Consider the following 27,101-nt stretch of genomic DNA (forward strand, 5'->3'; position numbering starts at 1 on the left):
TCAAAATTTTTTTGATCAGCATACACAAAAATCCCTTCTTTGGAACCCCCCTTCTCTTACCTAAGTCCAGCACAGCTAAACCATTCATATTGTATAATTTCTAATACTAAATTATCTCAAATTTATGCATAAAAACAGAAAAAAAAACAGAAACAGAAAAAAACATACTCCGTATAATGGAGTAAAAAATTCCGGATAATCGAGTCGCCAGATAATCGAGTCCGAACTGTATATTTAACATTTCTTTTACTAGCACCACCTAGCGAATGTATTCTCATTCAGACTTTTCTCCGCCAGAAAGTCCTTCATATGCTGAACATCTCTTCCAAAGAGACCATCCTTAAGATACAAACAATTGGGGAAAATTTGTTACTAGCGCCATCTAGTAGATAACTTTTCATTCAGGCCCTCTACCACCAGATAGTCTTCAATTTGGTGAATAACTTTGTCGAAGACACCAACTTTCTAGTTAATAAGGCTTTTGAGGTAGAGAAGATTGAAGATGTGTTTGTTACTTGCGCCACCAAGAGGATGAATTTCCAATCAGACTCTTCACTGCCAAATAGCCCTCGAACTAGCTCGAATAGCTTTGCCGAAGGCACCAACCTTCTAGCTTCTAAGGATCTTGAGATACAAACAATTGGAGAAAATTTGTCACCAGCACCACCTAGTGGAAAAATTCTCAATCAGACTCTTCACCGCCAGATAGCCCTTGATCTACTGAACAGCTTTGCCAACCTTCTAGCTAACAAGGATCTTGAGATACCGATGATTGTATACAATTTGCCACTAGTGCCATCGAGCGGATGAATTATCAATCAGATTTTTCATCGCCAGATAGTCCTTTATCTGCTAAATAACTTTGCCGAAGACACCAACCTTTTAGCTCATTTGGATGTTGAGATATCCGTTTGAAACCAATTTTTCAAACCAAATTACATGCACACTAGCGCCACGTAGTGACAAAATTGCGCATCCAAAACTTTATTTCATGAACGTCATAAGGCTGGTGAACAATTTTGTCTGAAGACCGAAACTTTGCAGGAAGTAAGGATTTCTAAATACTGCATCATAAATAATATAATGTTTAGGTGATGCTAAACTTTTTGGGGTGCTGCAATCAGAGCTGCAGGCTGTCACTATCAACGCTTGCAATTTGCTGATTTGTACAGGCCGACTGCGATACAATTCGGATCATTCCATATCACATCAACATCATGCTCTCTACTCCATCACCAGTGCATTGATGGCGATAGACTATGGATATCACTGGTGGCTCAAGTTTAGCCTTAAATTAAGCAAATAAAATGGCAATTTATCAGTACGATATTCTTGATAGTGCTGCAGACGGATTGAAACTGTGTGTTGGTCACTGAAAAACATTAATAGCGTGGGTAATTACCATGTGATCACTCATTCTGCAGTGATTGTGATCTAGAGTGCGATGTCGCATCACAGCTGTTGGTTGTTAGATCCAAGTGATATTGATAGTTCGCAACTGATATTGATAGTTTTAGTCCATCAGCCATCAGCTGATATGACCGATATTGTGCAAATCTGGCTGCAATATTGAACTGGGGTGTTGCAATACTAGCTTATGCGATTCCATACTTATGGTGGGTAGTGTACCTTACGAAATTGCTCCATATATTCCATAGAGCACTCCGTTAAAGTTTTCCTTGATCACCCCGGACAAATCCTTGCCAAATCCCAAGAGCAATCTTTGTTGAACTAATCCTAATCCTTGTACCGTAGAGTGCCGTAATTATTTACGGATAGAAAAAAAAATGTTTCCTTAAACTCAAAATCATTCATCAAAATGCGCTTAATTTGTTAATGTTACGCTAATAATACTCTAGAATGAATAATTTTATGAATATTCCGTTCTTTGATAACATTTAGCAAATATTGAAATTGTTTATCCTACCCACGGTTCTGAACGTGGTCGCTCATCTGCTCGAAAGATACCTATATGTAGATGTATATAACAGAGTCTTTTGCAATGTTTTCTGCGCAAAAAATAGACTCATTTATCAATTCAAAAAATGCTCACGCAAACATTAACGCCAATGCAAGAAATACCGTATTTGGCCAACAGCGAATAGAGGGCGGTAGTGCACAAGCGTTAAACTACAGACAAACAGACGTAACACTTAGAATAAATCTGCGCCCAATGCTAACATCACCGTGTTTGGCTGACGGGATAGGTGTAAACCAGTGTTTCCCAAACTTTTTTGACTTTCGCCCCCTTGAGACCAATATTTTTTGGAATCGCCCCCCTGGTATGAAATTTAAACATTTCATCATATTTTTTTTTCATAAGGGCTTATCTGCAATCGTTGATTTCTCTCCATCGTTGCTCTCTTGGCATAATTGCAGAAAACAGATTCTCTATTCGCAACATATTTTTGTGCTGAAGAATGAAGAATCACTTTATTTTGCTTCATTAATAAGAAATATTACAGATTTATCAAGTTTTGCGCAGTTATTAGTGAAAGAGAAATCGGCCCTTTTGAAGTAACAGTGTAAATTTGTGTTACGCGTTAAATTTACGTTGAAGTATGGATCAATATCAGAAGTATACCGAAAATTGGTCAAATTGAAACGGAGTAGCAGTCAATCATAATGCTTCAAAAAAAAAAAAAAAAAACAAAAAGAGTGTATTCTATTTGTATATCCATAAAAGAGTCATACAATATCTATCATATGCATCAATTGTGTTTGTTTCAACAAATCTATTATCCTGGCTAATCTGCTATTACCGAAAAAGTTTTAGCTCACATTCTGCTTTTTTGTCTTTTTTTCTAATATTTCTTAAGTTGTTGAAATAAAATTTACGAAATTTTGGGTAATACATTTTCGACTGTTCTGGAAATAGTCCAATCTACATACAAAATATAAAAAATATCAGTAAACCCAGATTTTTTTCAACTCTACATTCACTGAAATACAACGTTCAATTTAGATTTTTTTGAAGCTTAGATCAATAACATCAAAAAAAAAGAAGTTTAACAAATGCGTGAGAAATAATAAAAACTTAAGTTCTTACGTACTTTCTTATTTTAAAATGCATTCAATATTATTTTTGGCAAAAACCATTGAGCACGTTTAGAGGTAAAGAACAGATGAAATAGTTAGGTGCCAAATAAGTTCTTCCTCGGATGTATATGTTATCATTAAAATTTGTTTGTCTCTTACAAACTTTGAATCTATATTTGTTTTTCAATTGATTCAACTTTCGCCCCCTTTTCAGTATTTTCGCCCCCTGTTGGGGATTGTAGGTTCGTGGGTTGAGTTTTAGCTTCAGTACCGAATTCCACAGATCCCTACGTTGTGTTAAAATCGTTCGTTTTTCTTTCCCAATCCAATAACTTCAATCCTTTTGATTCTTCCTTTAATATCACTCCTTGATCCCGTCACTAATCCTTCCAATTTTCGTTAGACAGTCCTTTCCTTCACTCCAAGAACTCCACTGATAATTCTGATATCACAAACACCTTTTATTTTCACCTAATAACTCTTTATTATAAATAAACTTCACGCGCGATAAATTTCCGTTTATATTTCTTGGCAATCGATTGGATACTAATTCAGATTTGCTTTTGTACATTTAACCGAATCTTGTTACAACTTAGTTTTCTGTGTATGTATGTTGTGTGTAGTTCGTAAATTCTGTAACGTTCTTCTCTGCTCCTCAAGCAACGGCTTTAGCGCCACCTTCGACTTCCGAAGGACCGTTACTCTGTCAAAGCCCGGTATGAGACCACCCTTCTCAGGGCAGGTCGCAAATAGTTCAATGCAGAAGCAAAAACTCCAAAATGGCACACACGAAAGGACAAATGAACGGAAATCTAACTACAAACCAACTGAAAACTGGAAACTAAACCAAAAAATAAAAGAAAAAGTCAACCAGAACTGAGCGGCAGAAAAAGTCTTAACTTAAGGAACCAACAAATCTAAATAATTACTAAAACTAAACGTAAAAGAATAGTAGAGTCGTTTTCAATCCGAACTCGAAATAAATATTATGAAACTAAGTCAATTTAAACGAATTTATTTTAGAAAAATGAATTTAGAGAGTTATTTGCATAGGACCTATTAAAAAAAATATGCAAGCTCTCAATTTATTGTGAACATTCAAATAAAACCTAGTAACTTGTCTGGTGACGTCACGCATTTAACTCATTTAGCTTATTCTATATATACAATTTGCGGATACAATCAATCTGTTCAAAAGCTAGTGTGGATCTGACCTTAACTGCATCGGCGTGGTGCTCCAACGGCGATGGCTTGATCGTCCCTCGACGGCAGGAGAGCTTCGTCGGATTCTAATTGGAACGTGCGCTATACGGTAGACTCGCGCGTGGGCACGATCTTCAGGGTAGAGGCGTCCCTGGCGGTTGGTGGAGTTAGAGCGGGTTGTTGTTGCTCTACGCCTCACGCTTTGGCGAAACGAGTCCAATCGTCGATAATTCTACTCGATTACAGATCGGCGACTCGAGCACACACTTGGGCACAAGCTCACGTCTGAGCTTATCGATTCGGGGAAACGCTTGTTGGACGAGATTTTCCACCCACAATGGCCCACTAGTCGGAACAGTCTTCGGCTAGACACAGGAAGGAACTCCGTAGTCGGAACACCTATTGGAACACGTGGGCGATTCCCGATCACGTGGACTCGAAGTGACTCAGGACAATCCAGGGACAATTTGCACCAGCCTGGACAAGCTGCCCACGTTGGATGGGCTTGACGCTGCCTGACTAATCACAATAAATTATTCACTTTATTCAATTTACCGGTCAAACTATTTAAACTCTGAAAATTCAAAATATTCGAGTTCGAATTCAAAGCTCACAAATTAACGATAAGTTCACTTTCGAACAAAGACTTTCACTTTTAAAGAAAAGCTTACTACTTCGGAAAATGATCCGTTCACTTTAACTGACTCCACCAGAATAAAATGGAAAGCGCACAATAAACTTGTTCGAGCCTTAAAGCTACGACGTAATTTCCACCTAATCGTGTACAGTCTTTTTTGTACGATCTTTTTTATTGGTCAGCTCTGGAGGACTCAAAATAATCTAAAAACTTTCCACTGAATCGCTTTTCCCGATTGGTGGGTTTTCGAATTTCAAAGTACCAGGTACAAGTTAATTTGCGGAAAATTCCATAACTTATCGATTGTTTCCTAAGCGTCCAGTTCATTCGCCTTTGGTTATGCACCTTGCGCAACACTTACTTAAGCTTTACTCTTTTGGGCACAAAGCTACTCTTGAAGCTTGCTGATCTTTTGGTTACGAACAAAAAGGAATATTATTAGACTGGCACAAAACATTTAAGTGTTACATATTCGCCTACACTAATAATAATAAAAATTTTGAAATTAATTTCAAAATTTTTATTAATTTCACAGATTAAACATCAAACTCTAATTTAATTCAAACTACATCGAAGAACATACAAGAATTCAGAACTAGTAAACTAAACAAATACAAACAAATGATTGGTCCTGCTATGCCATATTGAACTCTCACATGCTTTACAAACAACCGTACTCATTCAACCAACTTATCTTAACCGAAATGACCTCAGAGACGTCTGAGAAAACTAATACCTAAAACCGAATTTACCTCAGAAATGTCTGAGCATCTTCAACTAACGAATTACTGACTAAAACCGAATTACCCTCAGAAATGTCTGAGCATATTTTCTTCCGAATAACCAACGTACTTCAGAACAATGGTCTGAAAATATACATGATTACTTAATAACTTATCATACGCGAAATCACTCATTAATTAATTAACCGCAATCATTCATTTCAAAATGTCATAGCAAAAACACGAATCACGAACGCATAAACATCTCGACAAACGCTTCACACATATCCCGAACTTTCAGTACCGGGTTCTAACACGAAAGCTTTTTGACGATCTGTCAAAAACGAAACACGAAATCGATCAACACAAAAAACGAACGCGAGCTGTGCTGATGGGATAGAGGTAAACTAATTCTACCTAATTTCTTCAAAATTAATGATTTTAACTGCGATTCGACGACGGAAACTACTGTGAAACGATTTTATGCTAACTATAAAGTGAATTGTGGATGAAATCTATGGTTAAAGATTGGAAATATTGAACAGATTTTGTGATTCCGGGCTATTGCAATTTGTAAACAAAGTGAAATTATTCGATTTGGGTCAAGGTCAACGAAGTGCATCATTGACCTATATAAGTTGCAAGCAATGCAACACAGCTCAACACGAATATAAACGGAACGAGATAAACAAAATTCTAATTGGATTTCTATTCTAGGTTTGTTTGACTTAGTCTACTGCCTAAAAGTGGTCTACGATGTGAGGAAACCTTTAGGATGACTTCTCGAACATCGGCAATATGTATTTTTCACCTCAAAGAGTGTTTCATTGCAAACTTTTGGTTTATGTGCCTATTAGGATGCACCGTCATAGCTTGTTGTTTTAAAGTTGCTTATCAGTTCGTCAACGATCGAGGGAACACTAGGACGTCTCAGATCGGACTGCATCGTTGCACCACAGATGTGTATTTTAGATTTGAAGTAGTATATGCATTACGCGGCCGTAATGCAGTCATAGCTTGTGTTTTTGGACAGAATATTTTTAGTCGACAATGTGAGGAAACAGAACTAGCTGACATCTCGAACATTGGACGTAGTTTAGGAACCTCATTGAGTATTTTCAGTAATAGTTTCGTTGTTTATGTACCTTTTCGCGAAGGACCGACATAGCTTTACGTATTACGCTCGTTTCAAGAATGACCCGTGATAGCTTCCTGCTATTCGTTGGCCATCCAGACGTTCTAAGACGTAGGTGTTCGTACCAACGACTTCTTTCACGCGAACTTTCTCGAATTTGTTAGCAAACTTGCCTACGAAATTTCGAGACTTGTCTGAGAGATACATGGTCTTCTTGTACACCACGTCTCCTTTCTCGAACTGGTGTTTCCGATTAGCACGCAAGTTATATGGATGGCTGTACTTTTGGTACGCCTTAAGCAAGTTTTCCTTAACTTTGCTGTAAAGAAGTTCCATGTCTTTGCTGACTTCTTGGGGACTTTTAGGTGATTCGCTTTCTCGCAGGGCTTCGTACTCACTACCAGAACTTATCATATTTCGCCCAAAATTAAGGAAGTAGGGGCTGAAACCCGTACTTTCATGAACATTAGTCCGTATAGCTTTCGCGATTTGGTGTACATCCTTATCCCAATCGCGGTGGTCTTTTTCTCTGTTCAACGAGCATCTTATGGCTGTCACGATGACTCTATTGACACGCTCAGCTGGATTAGGGCTGGGGTGGTAGACAGACAGGGGCCAATGGGTCACGGAGAATCTTTGCAACATTTTCTGGAACAGCTCAGATTTGAAAACTGTTGCATTATCTGTAATGCAAATTGATGGTGCGCCGAATACATTGAAAATCATATTCTCAACGAAATTGCAAGTGGACGCAGCTGTCGCAGAACGCAAGCATTGTACCATGACGAATTTTGAGAAAAAGTCGCTAACCACAAGCAACCAAACATTACCTCTCTTTGACCTTGGATAGGGGCCTAAGAAGTCCATTGATATTAGTTCCCAAGGGCGAGAACAATGCTTGGGCTTTCCGCAAATTGGTTGAACGTTAATGTTAGGTGTTTTTGATTCACGGCATATCTCGCATTGGCTGCAAAACCGCTTAACGTCTGAAGCTAAGCGTGGCCAATAATGCCTTTCGCGAATTTTGGAAAGTGTCTTGACGAACCCTAGGTGGGCTTCGCTGTGAATTCTTCTGATGATGTCTCTCCTTTCAACAACTGGAACAACGTATTTCCAGCGGAAGGATGGATCTTCAGATACAGTAGAACCAATTATATATTTATAGACCTTTCCGTCTGATATACGAAAATCGGGATAACGTTCGGGTACGGTTTGAATCATCTTCATTAGTTGGGTGATGTACGGGTCCGAACTAGAAGTCACATCAATAGTGTTAACTGCACGAGAGAGTGCATCGGCAGGTACGTTGTCGCTCCCTTTCTTATACTGCAAGAGCATGTCGTATTTTGAGAGTTTTAACGCCCATCGAGCAATTCTTGGAGACTTACTCTCGATGGACATAGTCTTTAGGAACGTTAGACTCATCGCGTCAGTTTGGATGATGAATTGCGACCCTTCAATGAAATGTTTAAAGTTTTCAATGCTCAAGAGAACTGCAAGGCATTCACGCTCTGTGGCACTATAGCGTCGCTGAGTACTCGAAAGTTTTTTGGAGTAGTACGCAATAGGTTTGCGTACTCCGTCATGAACTTGAGCTAGCACTGCGCCTACAGCCAAGTCAGAGCTGTCAGTCTCAATTATGAATGGCAATGAAAAATCTGCATTTGCCAATATGGGAGCAGATACTAAGGCCGTTTTAAGTTTTTGGAGAGCAGCGTCTGCCTCTTCAGTCCACTGAAACTTTTTCATTCCCTTTCTCAGCAGATTCGTAATAGGGGTTGTAATCTCCGAATAGTTTGGCAAGAATTTCTGATAAAATCCGGCAAGTCCTAATAACCGGCGAATATCTTTAACCGTTTTCGGAGCTGGGTAATCGAGAACCGGTTGAATTTTGCTTACGTCCATGGACAGACCTTCTTCCGATAATACGTAGCCTAGATATTTGATATTCTTTTGGCAGAACTTGTTTTTTTGGAGGTTTATCGTTAATCCTGCTCTACGTAGTCTCTCTGCCACGATCTGAATAAGCCTTATATGCTCGTCGATACTGTTGGACACGATAATAATATCGTCCAAATAAACGTATACATATGGCTCTAAATCATGACCTAATACACGCGTCATCAATCGGGCCATGGTTGCTGGGGCGTTTGTCAACCCGAATGGCATGACAGTATATCGGTATAAACCTTTGTTCGTACGGAACGCAGTCTTGTCCTTCGCTGAAGCCTCGAGCGGCACTTGGTAGTATGACTCCGACAAGTCAATCACCGAAAAGTATTTTGATTTGGGAATTCTCTGGAGAATTCCCATCATGTTCGGGAATGGAAAGTCATCTTTCTTGGTACATTGATTCAGCCTGCGGGAGTCCAGGCATATACGCCATTTACCGTTTGCCTTTTTTATGGGTAAAAGCGGATTGAGGAAATCAACTGGACCATGGCACTCCTCAATAACTCCTAACTTTTCCATTCGTTCCACTTCGGCATCGATGACACTTTCGACATTAGGTGACCAGCGATAATATGCAATACGTTTGGGTTTGGCATCTGGTAACAGATCAATACGGTGCTGTATCAACTGCGTCCTACCCAAGCTGCCTTCCTGAGTTTCTGGTAACTGCTTGATCGCTTCAAACAAGGCTTTTCTTTCCATGTCCGAAAGGAGATGTTCTGTACTTAGGTCATCTAAGGTTTCAAAGGTCTTCTGTGGTAATTCTACGGTTGGCATCTCCAAACTCTCATCGATGTTTTCCGTAGGATCTGACAAATTATTATCCGAACTAGGCACGATCTGGAAGCAAACTTCTTTACTGCGATCTCCAAAGTAGTCATCTGCAAATGGCATGGTGTTTGAACTACTTGTTTCATCTTGACCTCCTGCTACTGTTGCTGGAGATGGAGGAAGAAGTCGAAATCCAAATTTATTCAAGAAGTCCACGCCCAATATCAAGCATTTTGAAACTTCTGGAACAATAACTGTCTGAATCACATGAGTTTTGTCCTGATATGTGAAAGGTGCATTGACGAAGCCTAGACATCGGTATGCTGTACCGTCAGCTGTCGAGATTTTAACAGCTATCGGATGAATTTTCAAACCTAATTTGTTAACTAAGTCAACCGAACTAATTATCGTTAGGCTTGCGCCAGTATCTGCAAGGCCTTCGATTTCTTCTGAGAGTATCTTGACTTTCAAGTGTGGACAACGATGAAACTTTGTGTTGATTTGATGAACATTATTGAAGATGTTATAGAAGGGTTTGGGAACCTCTGGATCGTTGCGTTGAGGGCATGGATTCCCAGAATTGCCCACGCCTACTCGTTTTTTGGCAATTCCTCTTTTTGGCCTAACTCGTGTTTGTTTGGACACCTATAGGCCGTAGTATCGGCTAATCCACAGATGTGACAGAAGATAGTCTTTCTTCTATCGCATTCTCGCCACATGTGACCAACGCCTTGACAATTCCAACACATCGTTTGCTTAGTTTTATCCTTGTTATCTCCGGGGGTTTGCTTGGTCACTGGAAACCGTTTATTGAGTCTCGCCTTAAGAGCGTTCAATTCTTCCGTCTCCTCAAGTTCACGTTGTTCATCTTCGTAATTCTCGTCACAATCTAGTTGATTGATTGCTGGCCTCGAATGTGCTGCAGTTGAGTACAAATTCGACTCGAGAGCGTCAAATTTGAAGCATAATTGCGCCAGATGCTCAATCGAGTGAATTGGTTCTAACGCAAGTCGACGTTTGTACGATTGCTTCATATTTTCCACAATGACTTCAAACTTCTCAGCTTCAGTCATCTTTTTCATCATTCTTTGGGCTAGCATTTCCATCTCCGTAAGATAGGCGCTGAATAACTCCGTAGGTCTTTGTTTTCTTGCACGCATTTCTTCGCGAATTATGCGATCCCGGTTGGGATTGTCATACCGCATCTTAAGATAAGATTCTAACATTTCCCACGACGTAAACTTTTCCTCATACGTTGTGTACCACACATACGCGCCATCTTTGAAAAGTAGGTGGGCGTGCATTCGTAACTCTGGTTTTGTAATATCATACGATCTACACAAAATGTCTATTTGTCGCAGAAAATCCGTGACAGGGACCGAATTGGTATCGCCAGTGAACTTCGGCCACTTCTCTATTATGCTGCACTGCTGATGCGGCAAACGTCTGGGGTAAACGCTTGTAGACGACCTGCCAGAATTCATCTGGTTCATCGGAGCAAACGTGACGTTTCCTGCACCAGAGTTAGCTGCGGATCGGAAATCATTTCTTGGTCGACTAGTGGAATTCATCGTATTCCAGCCACTTGGATTTGGATCAGGGGTACTACGATGTTCCAAAGTAGGACCAGATAACTGCAACGGAGGCGAAGGATCAGGGAATCTGAATGTCTGATTTACACTGGTATTCCGATTGTCACGTAGAGCTTGAGTCCTAGGATGGAAATTCATTTCGGCCAGATTATTCGAAAGTGCATCAACGGCTGGGTCCAACCGAACCGTTGAGAACCTCTGGCGAACCAACTGATCGAAGCATCTCTGGACGTACGTTGAAATCTCGGATATATGGACATACTCATTATTCTGCAAATTTATATTTTCAGGTACGGCATTGGATACCGGACTAGACCGGATAGGGTTCGGAACTGGCGTCGAACAACCAGACCTTGAACGATCGATAGTCGCCGACATTCCCCGCAATGGAATTGTCGGACGGAACACGTTTGGTTCAGTTACCGCTCCAGTCTGCACTCCGTGGTCATTCGGTGCATGGTCAAAGGTAGGACCATCTCCATGTGCTATTGAGGAAGGATTACCACACTGCTCTAGGGAGGCATCCGATGGATTTGCTTGACGCGGAACCGCTCCGGTGGTCCGTGTTCGATCCTCGTTCCGAAAATTCAAAAGATTTTCAACGAGTGCTGGTATCACACCCGTCGTATCATCCGATCGTTCCATGTTTCCTCCAACCGCTTCTTCTGCCTCATTCCAGGTCATCAACCAGGGAGACTCTTGATTACGCTGCGTAATCTCATGTTCGACAGCGGGATTTTCGGAAATGCATTGAGGTTCAATGATCACACTGAACGGTGCACCTGCGGTATTTCCGTCTGACCGAGGTACCCGAACTGTGGATTCAGCAATTGGTATTGAACGCACTGTATCGTCAAAGTTAAGGCCATAATAATGCATGGTTATCCTTGCAATCAGATCGAGCAAGTACTGCACATCTTCTTGCTGACGACGAGTACGAGGCTGGTAGCGTCGAATCCTTTGGTGGTAGTGCACCAAGCGAGAAAGGCATGAAGGATCAGATCCACGAAACAGAATGTCCGCAATCTCCTTCAACTTCCTTGGTACTGTGCAGAGGTCATCAACCATCATGTGCTCCGTTACTCGCACTAATCGTTCCGATTGTGGATCACGAAGTAACGCACGGAGATCTCGTCTATGTTCTTCGAGCGATCCTCGCGTAGAATAGTCACGTAACAAAAGTTCATAATTAAGTTCACTTTCGTCCAAGTAACACGCGTTTATTTTATACCACTCCATTGTCAAACAAACCAAAATTCAATTCAAAAGAAAAAAAAATTAAATTAAAGATTTTTTTTTAACAAATTCAAACACAATTCACTGAAAATTTTACACAAAACCGATAATACTTATAACCGAAAACCGACACTAATAACCGAAAACCAAAACTAATAACCGACCGAACTTAATCACTAATTACCGAAATTATCAATCAAACTTAAACCTAGCCGCGCATATACTGAAAAAACAAAATGAAATTGACAGAATATGTTGAGAAAGTAACTGGAAATACTATGTAAGAGTTCAATTAAGCAATGAATTTAATTCAATATGTACAAAGCCAGTCAAAGAAAAATAATTAATTTGATTTGAAATGTGAAACTATTGCTTTTCGAAGGCCCCACGTTGGGCGCCAAAATGTAACGTTCTTCTCTGCTCCTCAAGCAACGGCTTTAGCGCCACCTTCGACTTCCGAAGGACCGTTACTCTGTCAAAGCCCGGTATGAGACCACCCTTCTCAGGGCAGGTCGCAAATAGTTCAATGCAGAAGCAAAAACTCCAAAATGGCACACACGAAAGGACAAATGAACGGAAATCTAACTACAAACCAACTGAAAACTGGAAACTAAACCAAAAAATAAAAGAAAAAGTCAACCAGAACTGAGCGGCAGAAAAAGTCTTAACTTAAGGAACCAACAAATCTAAATAATTACTAAAACTAAACGTAAAAGAATAGTAGAGTCGTTTTCAATCCGAACTCGAAATAAATATTATGAAACTAAGTCAATTTAAACGAATTTATTTTAGAAAAATGAATTTAGAGAGTTATTTGCATAGGACCTATTAAAAAAATATGCAAGCTCTCAATTTATTGTGAACATTCAAATAAAACCTAGTAACTTGTCTGGTGACGTCACGCATTTAACTCATTTAGCTTATTCTATATATACAATTTGCGGATACAATCAATCTGTTCAAAAGCTAGTGTGGATCTGACCTTAACTGCATCGGCGTGGTGCTCCAACGGCGATGGCTTGATCGTCCCTCGACGGCAGGAGAGCTTCGTCGGATTCTAATTGGAACGTGCGCTATACGGTAGACTCGCGCGTGGGCACGATCTTCAGGGTAGAGGCGTCCCTGGCGGTTGGTGGAGTTAGAGCGGGTTGTTGTTGCTCTACGCCTCACGCTTTGGCGAAACGAGTCCAATCGTCGATAATTCTACTCGATTACAGATCGGCGACTCGAGCACACACTTGGGCACAAGCTCACGTCTGAGCTTATCGATTCGGGGGAAACGCTTGTTGGACGAGATTTTCCACCCACAATGGCCCACTAGTCGGAACAGTCTTCGGCTAGACACAGGAAGGAACTCCGTAGTCGGAACACCTATTGGAACACGTGGGCGATTCCCGATCACGTGGACTCGAAGTGACTCAGGACAATCCAGGGACAATTTGCACCAGCCTGGACAAGCTGCCCACGTTGGATGGGCTTGACGCTGCCTGACTAATCACAATAAATTATTCACTTTATTCAATTTACCGGTCAAACTATTTAAACTCTGAAAATTCAAAATATTCGAGTTCGAATTCAAAGCTCACAAATTAACGATAAGTTCACTTTCGAACAAAGACTTTCACTTTTAAAGAAAAGCTTACTACTTCGGAAAATGATCCGTTCACTTTAACTGACTCCACCAGAATAAAATGGAAAGCGCACAATAAACTTGTTCGAGCCTTAAAGCTACGACGTAATTTCCACCTAATCGTGTACAGTCTTTTTTGTACGATCTTTTTTATTGGTCAGCTCTGGAGGACTCAAAATAATCTAAAAACTTTCCACTGAATCGCTTTTCCCGATTGGTGGGTTTTCGAATTTCAAAGTACCAGGTACAAGTTAATTTGCGGAAAATTCCATAACTTATCGATTGTTTCCTAAGCGTCCAGTTCATTCGCCTTTGGTTATGCACCTTGCGCAACACTTACTTAAGCTTTACTCTTTTGGGCACAAAGCTACTCTTGAAGCTTGCTGATCTTTTGGTTACGAACAAAAAGGAATATTATTAGACTGGCACAAAACATTTAAGTGTTACAATTCGTAATGTTTAGTGTACTCGTATTGGGTTTATAACAGTTGAGCTAGGGTGGTACGTATTGCATGCTTTCACGTTCACTTTAGTATTTAAACTCATAGGTTTGAATTAATGATCTACTAACAATACTAAACTTCTAACAGCTAACATTACCGGCCCCCTTGAAACTTGTTTCAACTCATTATTACTAACATTTTTAACAATACTAACATTACCAGCTAATCTTCAACGTCTGTTTTGTCTTCTATGGGTAATGGACAAATTCGGTTCACAGGACGCTTGTACGTTCCCTTGGACGTTTGTATGGTGACAACTCTTATGACTCCATCTGCGCCATGATGAACTTCGATTATCCTCGCTAATGGCCATTCGAGGGGAGGTATGTTGTCTTCTCGAACTACCACGATGTTCCCGATGCGGATAGGAGTGGGTTGAACATGCTTACTCGCTTGTTGAAGTCCCGTGAGATACTCCTGGGTCCAGCGTTGCCAATAGCGTTGAAACATCTGTTGTCGTTGCTGATAGTGGGTTAGGCGGTTCGAGGGTATGGTTGTCAGATCAGGATCAGGAAGGGCTTTCATGGAAGTCCCGATCAAAAAATGGGCTGGGGTGAGGGCATCTATATCAGAGGGGTCATCTGATAATGGCGATAGGGGTCTTGAGTTGAGGGCGGCGGCAATCTGCACCAATAGAGTGCAAAAATTTTCGTGGGTCAACTGGTGTGAGCCAATTTCCTTTTTCAGAGCAGTTTTTGAGGAGCGGACAGCTGCTTCCCACAATCCGCCAAAATTGGGAGCTCGAGGGGGTATGAAGTGCCACGAAATTTCTTGCTGCGACAGTTCAGTCCCAATAGCAGTCTGACCCGACTTGCTGTGCAAAGTTTTGTAGAGATCATGCAACTCATGCTTGGCACCTTGAAAGTTTGTCGCATTATCGGAATGCATTTCTTTCGGACATCCGTGGTGGCCGATGAATCTGCGAAGCGCTGAGATGAATCCAGCCGAAGATAGGTCCATAACAAGCTCAAGATGGATGGCTTTTGTTGTGAAGCAAATAAACACGGCTATGTACACTTTATGGGGAGCTGCTCGTCGATGCGGGGGCTTTAAATAGAAGGGCCCGCAGTAGTCAACACCAGTTATCAAAAACGGCCGAGCTGGGCGCACTCGGGCTGACGGAAGCTGTCCCATCGGTTGCTGAATAGGCTTGGGATCGAAACGGAAACAGCGCTGGCATTTTCGTAAAACAGAGGTTACAGCTCTTTTTCCATGAATTGGCCAGAACTCCTGCCTTATTACCGCTAGTGTTGCTCGATGTCCTCCATGAAAAATTTGTTGGTGATAACTTTCAATAATCAGGCGAGTGAAGATGTGAGATTGCGGAAGTACTGCGGGATGTCTGGTCGTGTAATCCTCAAGGGAGTGACGAAGACGGCCGCCAACCCTAATGATTCCATCTTTGTCAATAAAGGGCCGAAGAAGTTTCAATGATGATTTGGGTGGAACTTGAAACCTCTTCTTCAACGATTTAATTTCTTCTGGGAACGACTCTTCTTGAACCAAACGCACTAGAAGAGTTTTTGCGGCAGCGATTTCTTGTGTTGAAAGAAATAATGAGGCATTTCGTTGTGTCGGACGCCGGCAGTTGTTCATAAATCGCAAGCAGCGAGCCACTACTCTGACGAGCGGAAGTAGTGAAGATCGTAGGGAAAAGATGAAATTTGGCTCCAATGATGCAGTGTTAGCTTGAACGACGATACGAGGTTCCAAATCCACTTCAGGTGGAAGAGATTCAGAGTACTGTATCAGCCATGAAGCAGGTGCCTCCTTCAACCAGACAGGTCCACTTTTCCATAGATCATTCTTTAGGAAATCCTCAACAGGCATTCCCCGAGAAACAAGATCAGCGGGATTCTCTTTTCCCGCTACGTGTTGCCATAGATGCCCGTACGTAATAGTTTGAATGGTGGAAACGCGATTTGCGATAAAGGTTTTCCACGTATTTGGCGGAGCTTTCAACCAATGCAAGACAACGGTTGAGTCCGACCAGAAGAATGACTTGACGCTGTCCATCGCAAGGGCCATGGTGACTGTTCGGTAAAGACGTGCAGCTTCTCTAGCTGCGCAAAGTTCTAATCTTGGGATTGTCAGCCGTTTCAGAGGAGCAACCCGAGATTTAGAGGAGAGCAGCTCTATGCGTACGCTGCCGAGTGGATCTACAGAGCGAACGTATAAACACGCTCCGTACGCAAATTCTGAAGCGTCGGCGAAACAATGTAGCTGTACGTCGACGTAATCCGTTATAAACGCAAATCTGGGGATGCTGTATTCAGCCAGTTTAGACAAACGGCCATGGAAGTGCATCCATTTCTGCTCTAACTGCAAAGGCACCGGAGAATCCCATCCGGTTTGAAGTAGAGCCAACTCCTGCATAATAATTTTTGCTGTCACAACTACAGGAGCGATCAATCCAAGGGGATCAAACAGTTTGGCTATCGCTGACAAAATTCTCCTTCTTGTCCATTCTCCTCCATTATCATCCACACTGAATAGGAACCGTAGTTGATCGGCTTTCGGCTCCCAAGTAATCCCCAAGGTTTTGATTTTTTCATCGGGTTGTAAATCAAATGTAATGGAAAGATTAGTTCCCAACTGATCCACGGGGATACCAGCCAATACTTCGGGGCGATTAGAACACCATTTCCGTATGGGAAATCCTCCCTTTGCCATCAACGACGTTAACTCTTCACGAAGACTGACGGCATCCTCAACGCTAGCTGCTCCTCCAATATAGTCGTCAACGTAAAAATCTTCTTCTAAAGCGCTTTTTGCTGGAGAATCCATGGATCCTTCGTCGATAGAAAGCTGTTTGAGAGCGCGTGTTGCTAAAAATGATGATGGTTTCAGCCCGTACGTCACCGTTAGCAGTTCGTAGACATTGATTGGTTCTTCCTTGGAGAAGCGGAAAAATATTCGGAGACGAAGAGGGTCATTGACATCCTGAAGAACCTGCCTGTACATTTTCTCCACATCTCCTACAAGCGCCACTTCGTGTTTACGAAATCGAACTAGTAGATTCAGAAGATCGTCCTGAATAACGGGTCCTTTTAAAAGAATATCGTTGAGTGAGTATCCGCTATCCATTTGCGCCGACGCATCAAAAAACGACGCGCACCTTGGTTGTGGTGCTCGATTCCTTCAATACCGCGTGGTGCGGCAAGTAGAATGCCTTCGGTTGATCTGCCTTGTTTGAATCAGCATCCAGTTCTCCCTCCGTAATTCTTCTCATGTGTCCCATCTCTAAATACTCCTTCATGAAAGCATGATACTGTTCCTTCATGCTCTGGTTCCTTTCTAATCGGTTCTCTAATTTCCGATACCTATCCAGTGCCAATACCTTTGAATCCCCCATCATTCGCTCGAAGCCGACATGCTTTGGCAACTGAACAATGTATCGCCCATCCTCCGATCTTGAATGCGTATGCTTGAAATCCTCCTCACAGTCCTGTTCTTCCTTGGACCAAGCCGGTTGCTCTTCACAGCTCTCCACTCTCCAAAACCTTTCGAGTAATTCCTCGAGGTTTCCGACGGCAGTTGCCGTACAACAACGAACCGATTTCTCTTGCTGTAGACTAGCGTCTCTGCCGGCTACGATCCATCCGAATACGGAATCCACGAGTACTGGTAATTCCGGCCCCAAAACAACTCGCTTCATCTCCCTCTCGTATAAGAAACGGAAGAAATGTTCAGCCCCAAGCAGCAGATCGATGCGACCGCTGACATTGAATTGCGGATCTGCTAGCTGAAGCTTATCTGGGATTTTCCAGTGGGAAACTGATACCGTTGTTGAGGGCAGCTCAGCAGTCACACGTTGCAGAACCAAGAAATCCAATCCGACCGAAAACTCCGTTATTCGAGAACTAACCATTGCGCTAACTGCATGCTTCGCTGTCGATTCCGACTGCCCAACTCCCGTTATGGGGACACATATTGTTCTCCGCTTCAGTTTTAATGCTTGACAGAGCCGCTCGCTCATCACGTTCACCTGTGAGCCGCTATCCAGCAGGGCACGAGCTAGCTGCTTGCCACCATGCTGATCGCGTATCGATACTACAACTGTAGACAAGAATACACTGGAACTGAAACCTCCCTGCTTCGTTCCAATGCTGTAGGATCCAGCAGAAGAACTTTCTATTGCTTCTTCTTGATTTTCCTCCACCATCTCTGCTGCGACATGCGATCTAGCTGCATCCTGTCTTTTTGCACCGTTTGCCGAACTATTGAAATCATTATCTTTACCGCTGCTGCTACCTCCACCGTTTGCTTGAAAGCCAGGATGAATGAGGGAGTTGTGCTTTTTGCCACACGTTCTGCAGTTGAATTTGGAATTACAATCTCGTACCCAATGACCAGACTTGAAGCAGTTGCTGCATAACCGTTTGCTATTCACGAAATCCAGTTTCTCCTTTAGCCCAAAATTCTGAAACTTGGAGCACCGTACCAGATAATGCTGATCGCCGCAACATTGGCATACGGGATCATTCCTTCCACTTTCCACGGACGTATGTACAGCGAACCGCTCCCGTTTCACTGTAACTTTCGGTGCTACACTGATTTCCTTACTACAGTTCGATTGTACAGCGTCCAATACCCTCGTTCGTTTCTCCAAAAAGTCCACCAACGATGCAAAAGTTGGATCCCGCAAGGAGGCAGCGTGGTCCTCCCAGAGCTGCAACGTGTGTGTGTCCAGCTTCGAGCACATCCAGTGGACGATCATCGCTCCCCAATGCTCCGTTTTCTCACCCAGCTGCTTCAAGATCTTCAACCGTTGATCGAACTCATCCACCAATCCGTGTATCCTTACCGCCGTTTCCTTCTCAATCTTTGGAAACTCCATAAGTGCCTGAAGGTGACGCTTTTTCAGCAGATAGTCGTTGGAATAACGCTTCGTAATGGTCTCCCATGCAATGACGTAATTATCGTTGGTGATCGTTAGTGACTCGATCAATTTGGCTGCCTCCCCTTTCAATGCAGATTTCAAGTAATGGAATTTCTGCACATCACTAAGCTCATGAGAATCATGAATCAACGATACAAAGGTTGACTTGAAGGAGAGCCACCCTTTGTAATCCCCATCAAACTCAGGCAACGAAATTTGTGGAAGGCGAACCCCTGTGTGCATCCCCAATGCACTGGTGTTCCGAATTGAATTATCCAAATTTGGCGCTGGTTGAGCAGGTGCCAATTTTGCCAGTAAAGCAGCCCTAATTTCGTAATACTGCCGCTCAAATACAGCGTATGCGTTGTTCGTCTCCTGTTCCAATTCGCCTTCCGTGTCTAATTCACAAATTTGCTCCTGCAACTCATCAAATTCCTCCCATGTTGCCTCTAATTTGTCCAGCCTAGACTGAACTTGCCCTTGCTGCGCTTCTGGATTATAACTATCCAGAAACTGAACATGTCGACGCAGAGCCGCAAAAAGGCGCTCGCGTTTCTTGATTTTGTCTTTAATTCCTCCAGCCATACCCACACTATCAGATCAGCCAAACGTGAAGAATCCAGGGACCGAGAATAATAAACCAAAAAGAACCAGGAAGTACCGCCGATATGGTTGTACAATCAATGGACAGCCACTCACCTGTGGCCTGTCCAATTCAGGCCTTGTATAATCAATGAAATCGCCCAAACTCCGGCCCCCGTGACCCAATAGTATTTGTAGCTGATCCTTGCAATTGATCCCAGTCCAAGTTATCTAGGTCGATCAATCCGTTACCGCTTCCAACAGCCCAATGAAAGAGAAAGAAATCTTACGCAGCACCACCAAACCAGTATATGACGGTTGGACAGCTACTAACCTGTAGCCTGTCTACAACAGGCCTTGATTAAATGCAAATAATTTCGCCTCGCACCGCCCAAAAATGTATGTGCAATTTGAAGTAAACCACTAAACGCACTCCGTATGACGAATCCAAAGAATGCTCAATATTCGCTTACCCCGTCTCGCGATTGCCAAACCTTTGCTGCTTGTAGGTATAGATATAGTTGCCTTCTGTTGCTCCTAACCACTGGTCAGCGCAGCGCAATCTCGTCCAAGATCGAGCCAGACGTAAACAATCCAATACACCGACAGCTCAATTGACGAACGTCCCAGCAAGCACATGAAAGGGTGAAAAAGAACCAGAAGCACCACAACGATAAGGGTATATACTTGGACAGGCACTCACCTGAGGCCTGTCGACAATAGGCCTTGTATGTTGTGTACTTCAGGATCTAGATGTAAACAACGGCATGGATGTATACCGTTCCTCGTAGTCTCTATTAGTACTAGTAATCCGACCAGTCACGTGCTCCAACAACGAGTCCAACCGAATCCAACCGACGTTGCAATGTATGCACAGCAATCGATCACAGATCAATCCAAACTCGGCTCTATCTATTCCAAACACTATCGCGCGCTGGCCTTACTTCGCATACGACGATCCAGTCCACAACGGTAATGTTGTTTATCCCCCGTGCGTGTTGATTGTCGAAGCAAATTCACTAAGCACCTCGCAGCCGTCGTAGCAAGACGTGGATACAACGATCACGTACCTCACAGGAAAGGAGAAAGAGAATCTCGGTAGCACCACTCAATGGATTTTGAAGAAAAGGAGCGCCACTCACCTGTGGCCTACCTCAATTAGGCCTTGAATTATATTTTCAGCAAGTATCCCACCGTGAGTCTTGCTAGCGAATCCGTTTGGTGATATCGATGAGAGAGACCGACTTCACAATTGTTGAAATATTTCCGCTCACAAAACTTTAGCAAAAATGGTTCCGTTCCGTCCAAAGTCCAAATTCCATCCAACAATGACCCAATTGTCCTCACGGCCAATGACACTTCCAACTCAACCGCCGATCCTGGTCACGGCACCAATGTTGGGGATTGTAGGTTCGTGGGTTGAGTTTTAGCTTCAGTACCGAATTCCACAGATCCCTACGTTGTGTTAAAATCGTTCGTTTTTCTTTCCCAATCCAATAACTTCAATCCTTTTGATTCTTCCTTTAATATCACTCCTTGATCCCGTCACTAATCCTTCCAATTTTCGTTAGACAGTCCTTTCCTTCACTCCAAGAACTCCACTGATAATTCTGATATCACAAACACCTTTTATTTTCACCTAATAACTCTTTATTATAAATAAACTTCACGCGCGATAAATTTCCGTTTATATTTCTTGGCAATCGATTGGATACTAATTCAGATTTGCTTTTGTACATTTAACCGAATCTTGTTACAACTTCGTTTTCTGTGTATGTATGTTGTGTGTAGTTCGTAAATTCGTAATGTTTAGTGTACTCGTATTGGGTTTATAACAGTTGAGCTAGGGTGGTACGTATTGCATGCTTTCACGTTCACTTTAGTATTTAAACTCATAGGTTTGAATTAATGATCTACTAACAATACTAAACTTCTAACAGCTAACACCCCCCAATTTCAGTTTTGCAAATTTTCGCCCCCCTGGACCTGAAAATCGCCCCCAGGGGGGCGAATTCGCCCACTTTGGGAATCACTGGTGTAAACGGTAGTGTTTAAACGTCAAACACGACCAAAAACGATGCTAGCGCTGCAGGTGGTGTATTGACCACCTACTATAGTTTCGAATCAATCGTCAAAAAGGTGGTTGATGGACATTGATGAGAGTGTGACCTCTGTTTGTCAGTGGTTTCTGTATTAATATTCATGGTTATTTGCTTTACTAAAATCAGTTTGCTAAAATTTGGCTACATTATCGATCTATTTAACACTACATTCTTTCTGAATATTGTTCTGAATCTTTAATCATAGACAAACAAAGGAAACTTTTTACACACTTGCCAATGACCACATTTGATTAAAAAATATAGTGTTTCATCAATAGGGCACCTACAGTGCTCCCATACTTTTTTGTACGTGTATCACGTTCATACTCTACTGCCAGTTAAATAAATACCGTGTCATACAAATTGAAAATCAAAATTTGCATTTTATAAATGTACATGTATATCACTGACAAACAGGCATAACACTTGAATTATTTTCCTCGCACTGAAGAAAAACGCTCAATTATAATATTTGATAGTTGGCCAACAGATCACCCGCGGCGCTCGTATCGCTTTAGTTTGAGTTTGACGTTTGCGCACTACAGCCACCTAGTTTGCGGTCGGTCAAACACAATTTCCAATTTTAGCGTTTTGTAATAAATGGATTCTGTCTAACTTGCGATGGGCGGAAACCACTATAATAAGGTAAAAAATACTAATAATAGTGTACATGTATAACACACTTCATTACCTACCCTGAATATGACTCGTCATTCAAAAAAGCATCCAATTTGTAATCCTTATTCATTGGCGCATTCGGAGACTCATTTTTAGTATCACTAGCACTGGCCAATATGGCCTCGATTCGAAATGAGCTTGCATTATTGGAAGATTTGTTACGAAAGCTAAAATTACTGCACTGCACATCGGTAATACCCGCGGCAAAATTATTCGCTTCAGGGCATGGCGCACTACGATCGATATCAATACTCTCCGGCGATTCCACAGTCACTTCCATTTCATGAGACATTTTTATTTATCACTAGCAATTAATAATCTTCTGAAATTCACTTACTATTTATGTGGTAGAAAATAATAAAACACAGCATTCGCGTCGTATACCGGTCGGTGGTTTATGTTGCACTGAATCGAAACGAAATTCGCTTTGGACAAAAAGAACGAGTAAATCATTCTTCGTGTAGGGCCATATCAATGGCCATGCGCTTTCGAGCACTGATATGATTGGTATTGGCCTATCGCTTATTCGAATGGGCGGATACAACTCTTAACGATGGGCGGAGCTACGAATTGTTTTTGTACAATCAATATGGCAGAATATAGAGCCCAGTAATTGGTACTATAACAAACACGTTAATTTCAAATTACCGTATGATGAATACCAAATTATATATTTTAATTTCGATACTCTGCTTGCTGCCCAACTCCATTACGCAAAGTTTCATTCTGAATCCGATACCTTTAGCAAAACATAGAGAAAGATAAACAGTTGTTATACCTATAACTTTCTTTGATTTTTGCTATTCGGGAGAATTGAGTGATGTACGTGTTTTGTATTTTTGTTCGGAATCAATTCTATGGCAACAATACTCTTTATTGCATGTTAATTTATTCTGACGTATATGTAAATCTACCAATGCGAATTTATATACACTAAATTTTGCGTTTTATTTGTAATATTCGGTAACAATAGCAAATAACGGATATCAATATCATTCTCTCTGTAATTCAGTAAAGGAATTTATCATAAAACTAATATATGCGACAAAAGCATTATTTTATCTAAGATCATGCAATTACATTGTGTGAAAAAGTTATAAATCTAGCATGTAACCTTTAAAACATTTTGTTAATAAATTTCTCGAACAAGAGATAACAAAACGCCTACAGTTAGCTCGATATAAAGTGGACATTTGGGAGATGCAAAATTCAGAAAAAAAAAATAAAAATTCAATATTTCATATACTTTTGACCATTCTAACAATACAAATATTGTTATGTGAAATTTTCAGCTGTTCGGTGGTGATTCAAATGTTCTCAAAAGACAATTAGAATTACAAGGAATAAACAAAATGATTGAAATAGGTAATATTTTGCCTACATTCCAATGCTTATAACTTAAAAAAAGGATGAAATTGGTTGCATCCGGAATCATTAGACGAAAAATTTGCTAAAAAGTAACTTGCTCGGTCGTGCATATTAGTCAACGGGCACCGGAGATGTTCCGAAGTTTTTGTGGTCATTTCAAAATCGCATTTTTCTGTCGCTTGTATATTTGTGGATGTTTCAATTTTGATTGAGTTCAGAAACATTTGAAAATTGGATGCCGGCGGACGCATTAAGGCTCGTTAGAAACTCATTTACTGGAGCCAAGGATGTGGCCAAGTAGGACCTAATCAATAGGACATATAAATTTCAAGATTTTTAAAAGTTATTTCCTCCGGGCACCTCAAACCAACTATAGAGTAATTATGGTAGCTGATGGTTCTGAAAATGCTTCCGGAAGCATCAACTTCAAAAATTGTAGTTTGATACCCTTTTTATATGATTCCGGACAAGTGCCTGATTGGCCACTTCCCCAAGAGTATCTGGAACCTGCTATAGAGTGATCAGTGCATCTAATTGCCATGATTGTGTTCTTGGAAGTTTAATGCCAAATTGATTATAATTGCAGATAATATACACATCATATGTTCCCAATCTTTTTGCATGCGCGACCCACCTAACCGTCAGGTTTTTTTCTCGTGACCCACCAGGGAAACAGAAATATGCAAGCTTTTTGTAAAAACAAAGTCGGGGTTTTCAATTTTATAAATGTTTCAAAATAGAAGAGAAACAGAATGTGCATTGTAATGTTTACAATTTAAGTATTTTTTGATACGTCGATGTAAATTTTGAATTTTCGGAAAAAAAATATTATAGCCAACTATTTTGTTTTTTGATTGCTGGAAATTCTTCAAATAATTGTTGGTGTCTTGTTCAATTTGAAGGATTTTCCAAATAGTATTTAGACCTATTTAGTCACCTTCATAATGCACATTGACATCACTTTTTTTAACCTTTCCTAGAATTTGTTTTCGATGAATTGATGAATATTTTGCTCAATGTTTTAATCAATTGCAATGTTCAATCCTGTAGCAAATTTTCTTTTTTTTTTGTGTAAATAAATGCTGAAAATTTCTTGGTGAATATTGCGCATTTTATTCACCGCTGGATTATTATGGTGCTCAAATTAAAATCTACTTTGGCGATCAACTTTACCCACATCACGCTATGTCTAAACCAGCAGATTATGCAAATCGAATGTACCTCGGATTTTTTTCCGCTAAAGTTCAGTACTTGGGTTATATTTTCATAATCGTAAGGTTTTAAAATATTCCATCGGTGAAATTTTGATTTTTTTTCCACTTTTTAGCTATTTTTTATATTAAAACTATGCAAATGAATGAAACTCACGTTTTCCTACACATTTCAGCCCATACAAAATGTATGAAAAAAAAAATCACCGATAGAATATTTTGTAACCTTCCGATAATGAATTTATGGAGCAAATACTGATATCTAGCTGGAAAAAATTCGAGGTACATTCGATTTGCATAGTCTGCTGGTTTAGACATAGCGTGGCCACAGTCAAAGAAAAAAAAAGATTCGAATTCATAGTTCTTTATGAGAAATGCAGAAATAAGTTCGTCACATGTTGAGACAACGTGGATATTGCGGCAAAAGCATATGGAATTTGTGCTGCGGGTAAATTTTGACCATCTTTTAGTAAGGTTTGGGAGACTATACCAAAAATTGAATAATTCATGAAATTCACAATATCGCACTAGTTTTTACATGTGCGCAATCACCAATATAAGAGCACAATTGCATTAAATTGAGAAAGCGTCATCAGCGGACTCTGTTTCCGTGAATCAAAAAATAAATTATCCGAAAACACCAACACTTTTCGATGCAGCTTCGCACTTTTATTCACACTATTTCACTTATGAAGACTGACTGCGCAGTCCAATAGCAAAAAAATTCTCAGTATTACTATTAACTGTTCACGTTTGGAATGCAAAATGTTTGAATGATATACATATTCGACATCTGTGAAGTTCTTACAGGAAGTCTTTCAGACCTGGAGTTCTGATAATTAACCTGAAGTGTGCAATTTGCCAGATAACTTGGATTATTCTAACGATATATGTTGGAAAAACAAAGTTTTTTTTTAAATTTTATAATCAAACCTTCATGCCGAACACTATCGAATGCTTTTTCCATACCTAGAAGAGCAAGACCAATAGGGTAGAAGCACCGGTTTTGGCCATACGCCTGTTGTAGCCATAGTGGATTATACACCGTTTTACCTAAGCAATCAGCATGAAAACTTTTGTGTTCAGTAGATCACATTCATATGATAGAGCTACATTCATTTACTCGACGAAATTGATTCAAAATATAAGAAAAACAATTCATTTTCCTTATAATTTTAACTCCCATACATCTAATTTGGCCAGGGCACTCCTAATTTGGCCACTCTCATGAGAAATCAATGCAATTGGCCAATTTAGGAACCGAAGTTAAATCTCTGGCCAAAACTGGTTTCGTTGGCCTATATTGACCAACGGGATTTTCAAAGCTAAAAAATTGTTTTAGCTCAGTTTTGATATTTTACACACATAATATGGAATGAAAGCTTGCATTTGACATATTTCTAGTATAAATATGGCTTCCCATTTAATTTTTATTGACATTTTCTCTTAGGCAGGCCAAAACCGGTGCTTTTACCCTAGAATATATTTGTTGGAACGAATCGAATTTGTTACACGTAAAAGTTGGTGAGTGGTCGATTGCCAGTGTCGGAATCCGAACTGCTCATTGGAAAACGTTGAATTTTCATTTATGTGGACCATCATTCTGGTGAAAATGACATTTTCAGAAGGTTTACTGATGGAGGAATGCAAACAGGCATTTTTTTTATGGCAAATGATTAGTTAGTAATAATTTTTTCCCTCCTTCAATGCCGATATTGGCTTTGAAGATTGAGACGTCACATGAAACGGAAATGTCTCCGAAGGGTTCTGGTGTTCCGTTCACTAATTCAAATTATGTTTAAATGATGACAATCGATCGTTATCATACGTTTTACATGAAGACTGTGGTGTTGTAAT

The 27,101-nt window shown here is 40.8% G+C and overlaps 1 protein-coding gene across 2 annotated transcripts in view; it reads right to left on the reverse strand.

Moving 5' to 3' along the window:
- The window catches only part of LOC5576378 (homeobox protein Hox-C3a), a 94,768-nt gene extending 71,688 nt beyond the window's left edge, over nt 1–23,080 (reverse strand). Inside the window, exon 1 of one of the 2 annotated variants that reach the window (XR_002500323.1) lies at nt 22,683–23,080. Coding sequence is in view for 1 of the 2 variants with exons in the window: in XM_001662551.2 (XP_001662601.2) it covers nt 22,683–22,957 (275 nt within the window). In the remaining variant the exon portion in view is untranslated. The remainder of the gene's footprint in view (nt 1–22,682) is intronic. The other variant, XM_001662551.2, reaches the window with a different exon arrangement.
- Between the last annotated feature and the right edge of the window lie 4,021 nt (nt 23,081–27,101).

Source organism: Aedes aegypti, chromosome 2 (assembly GCF_002204515.2).
Source record: "Aedes aegypti strain LVP_AGWG chromosome 2, AaegL5.0 Primary Assembly, whole genome shotgun sequence".
NCBI classification, from domain to species: Eukaryota; Metazoa; Arthropoda; class Insecta; order Diptera; family Culicidae; genus Aedes; species Aedes aegypti.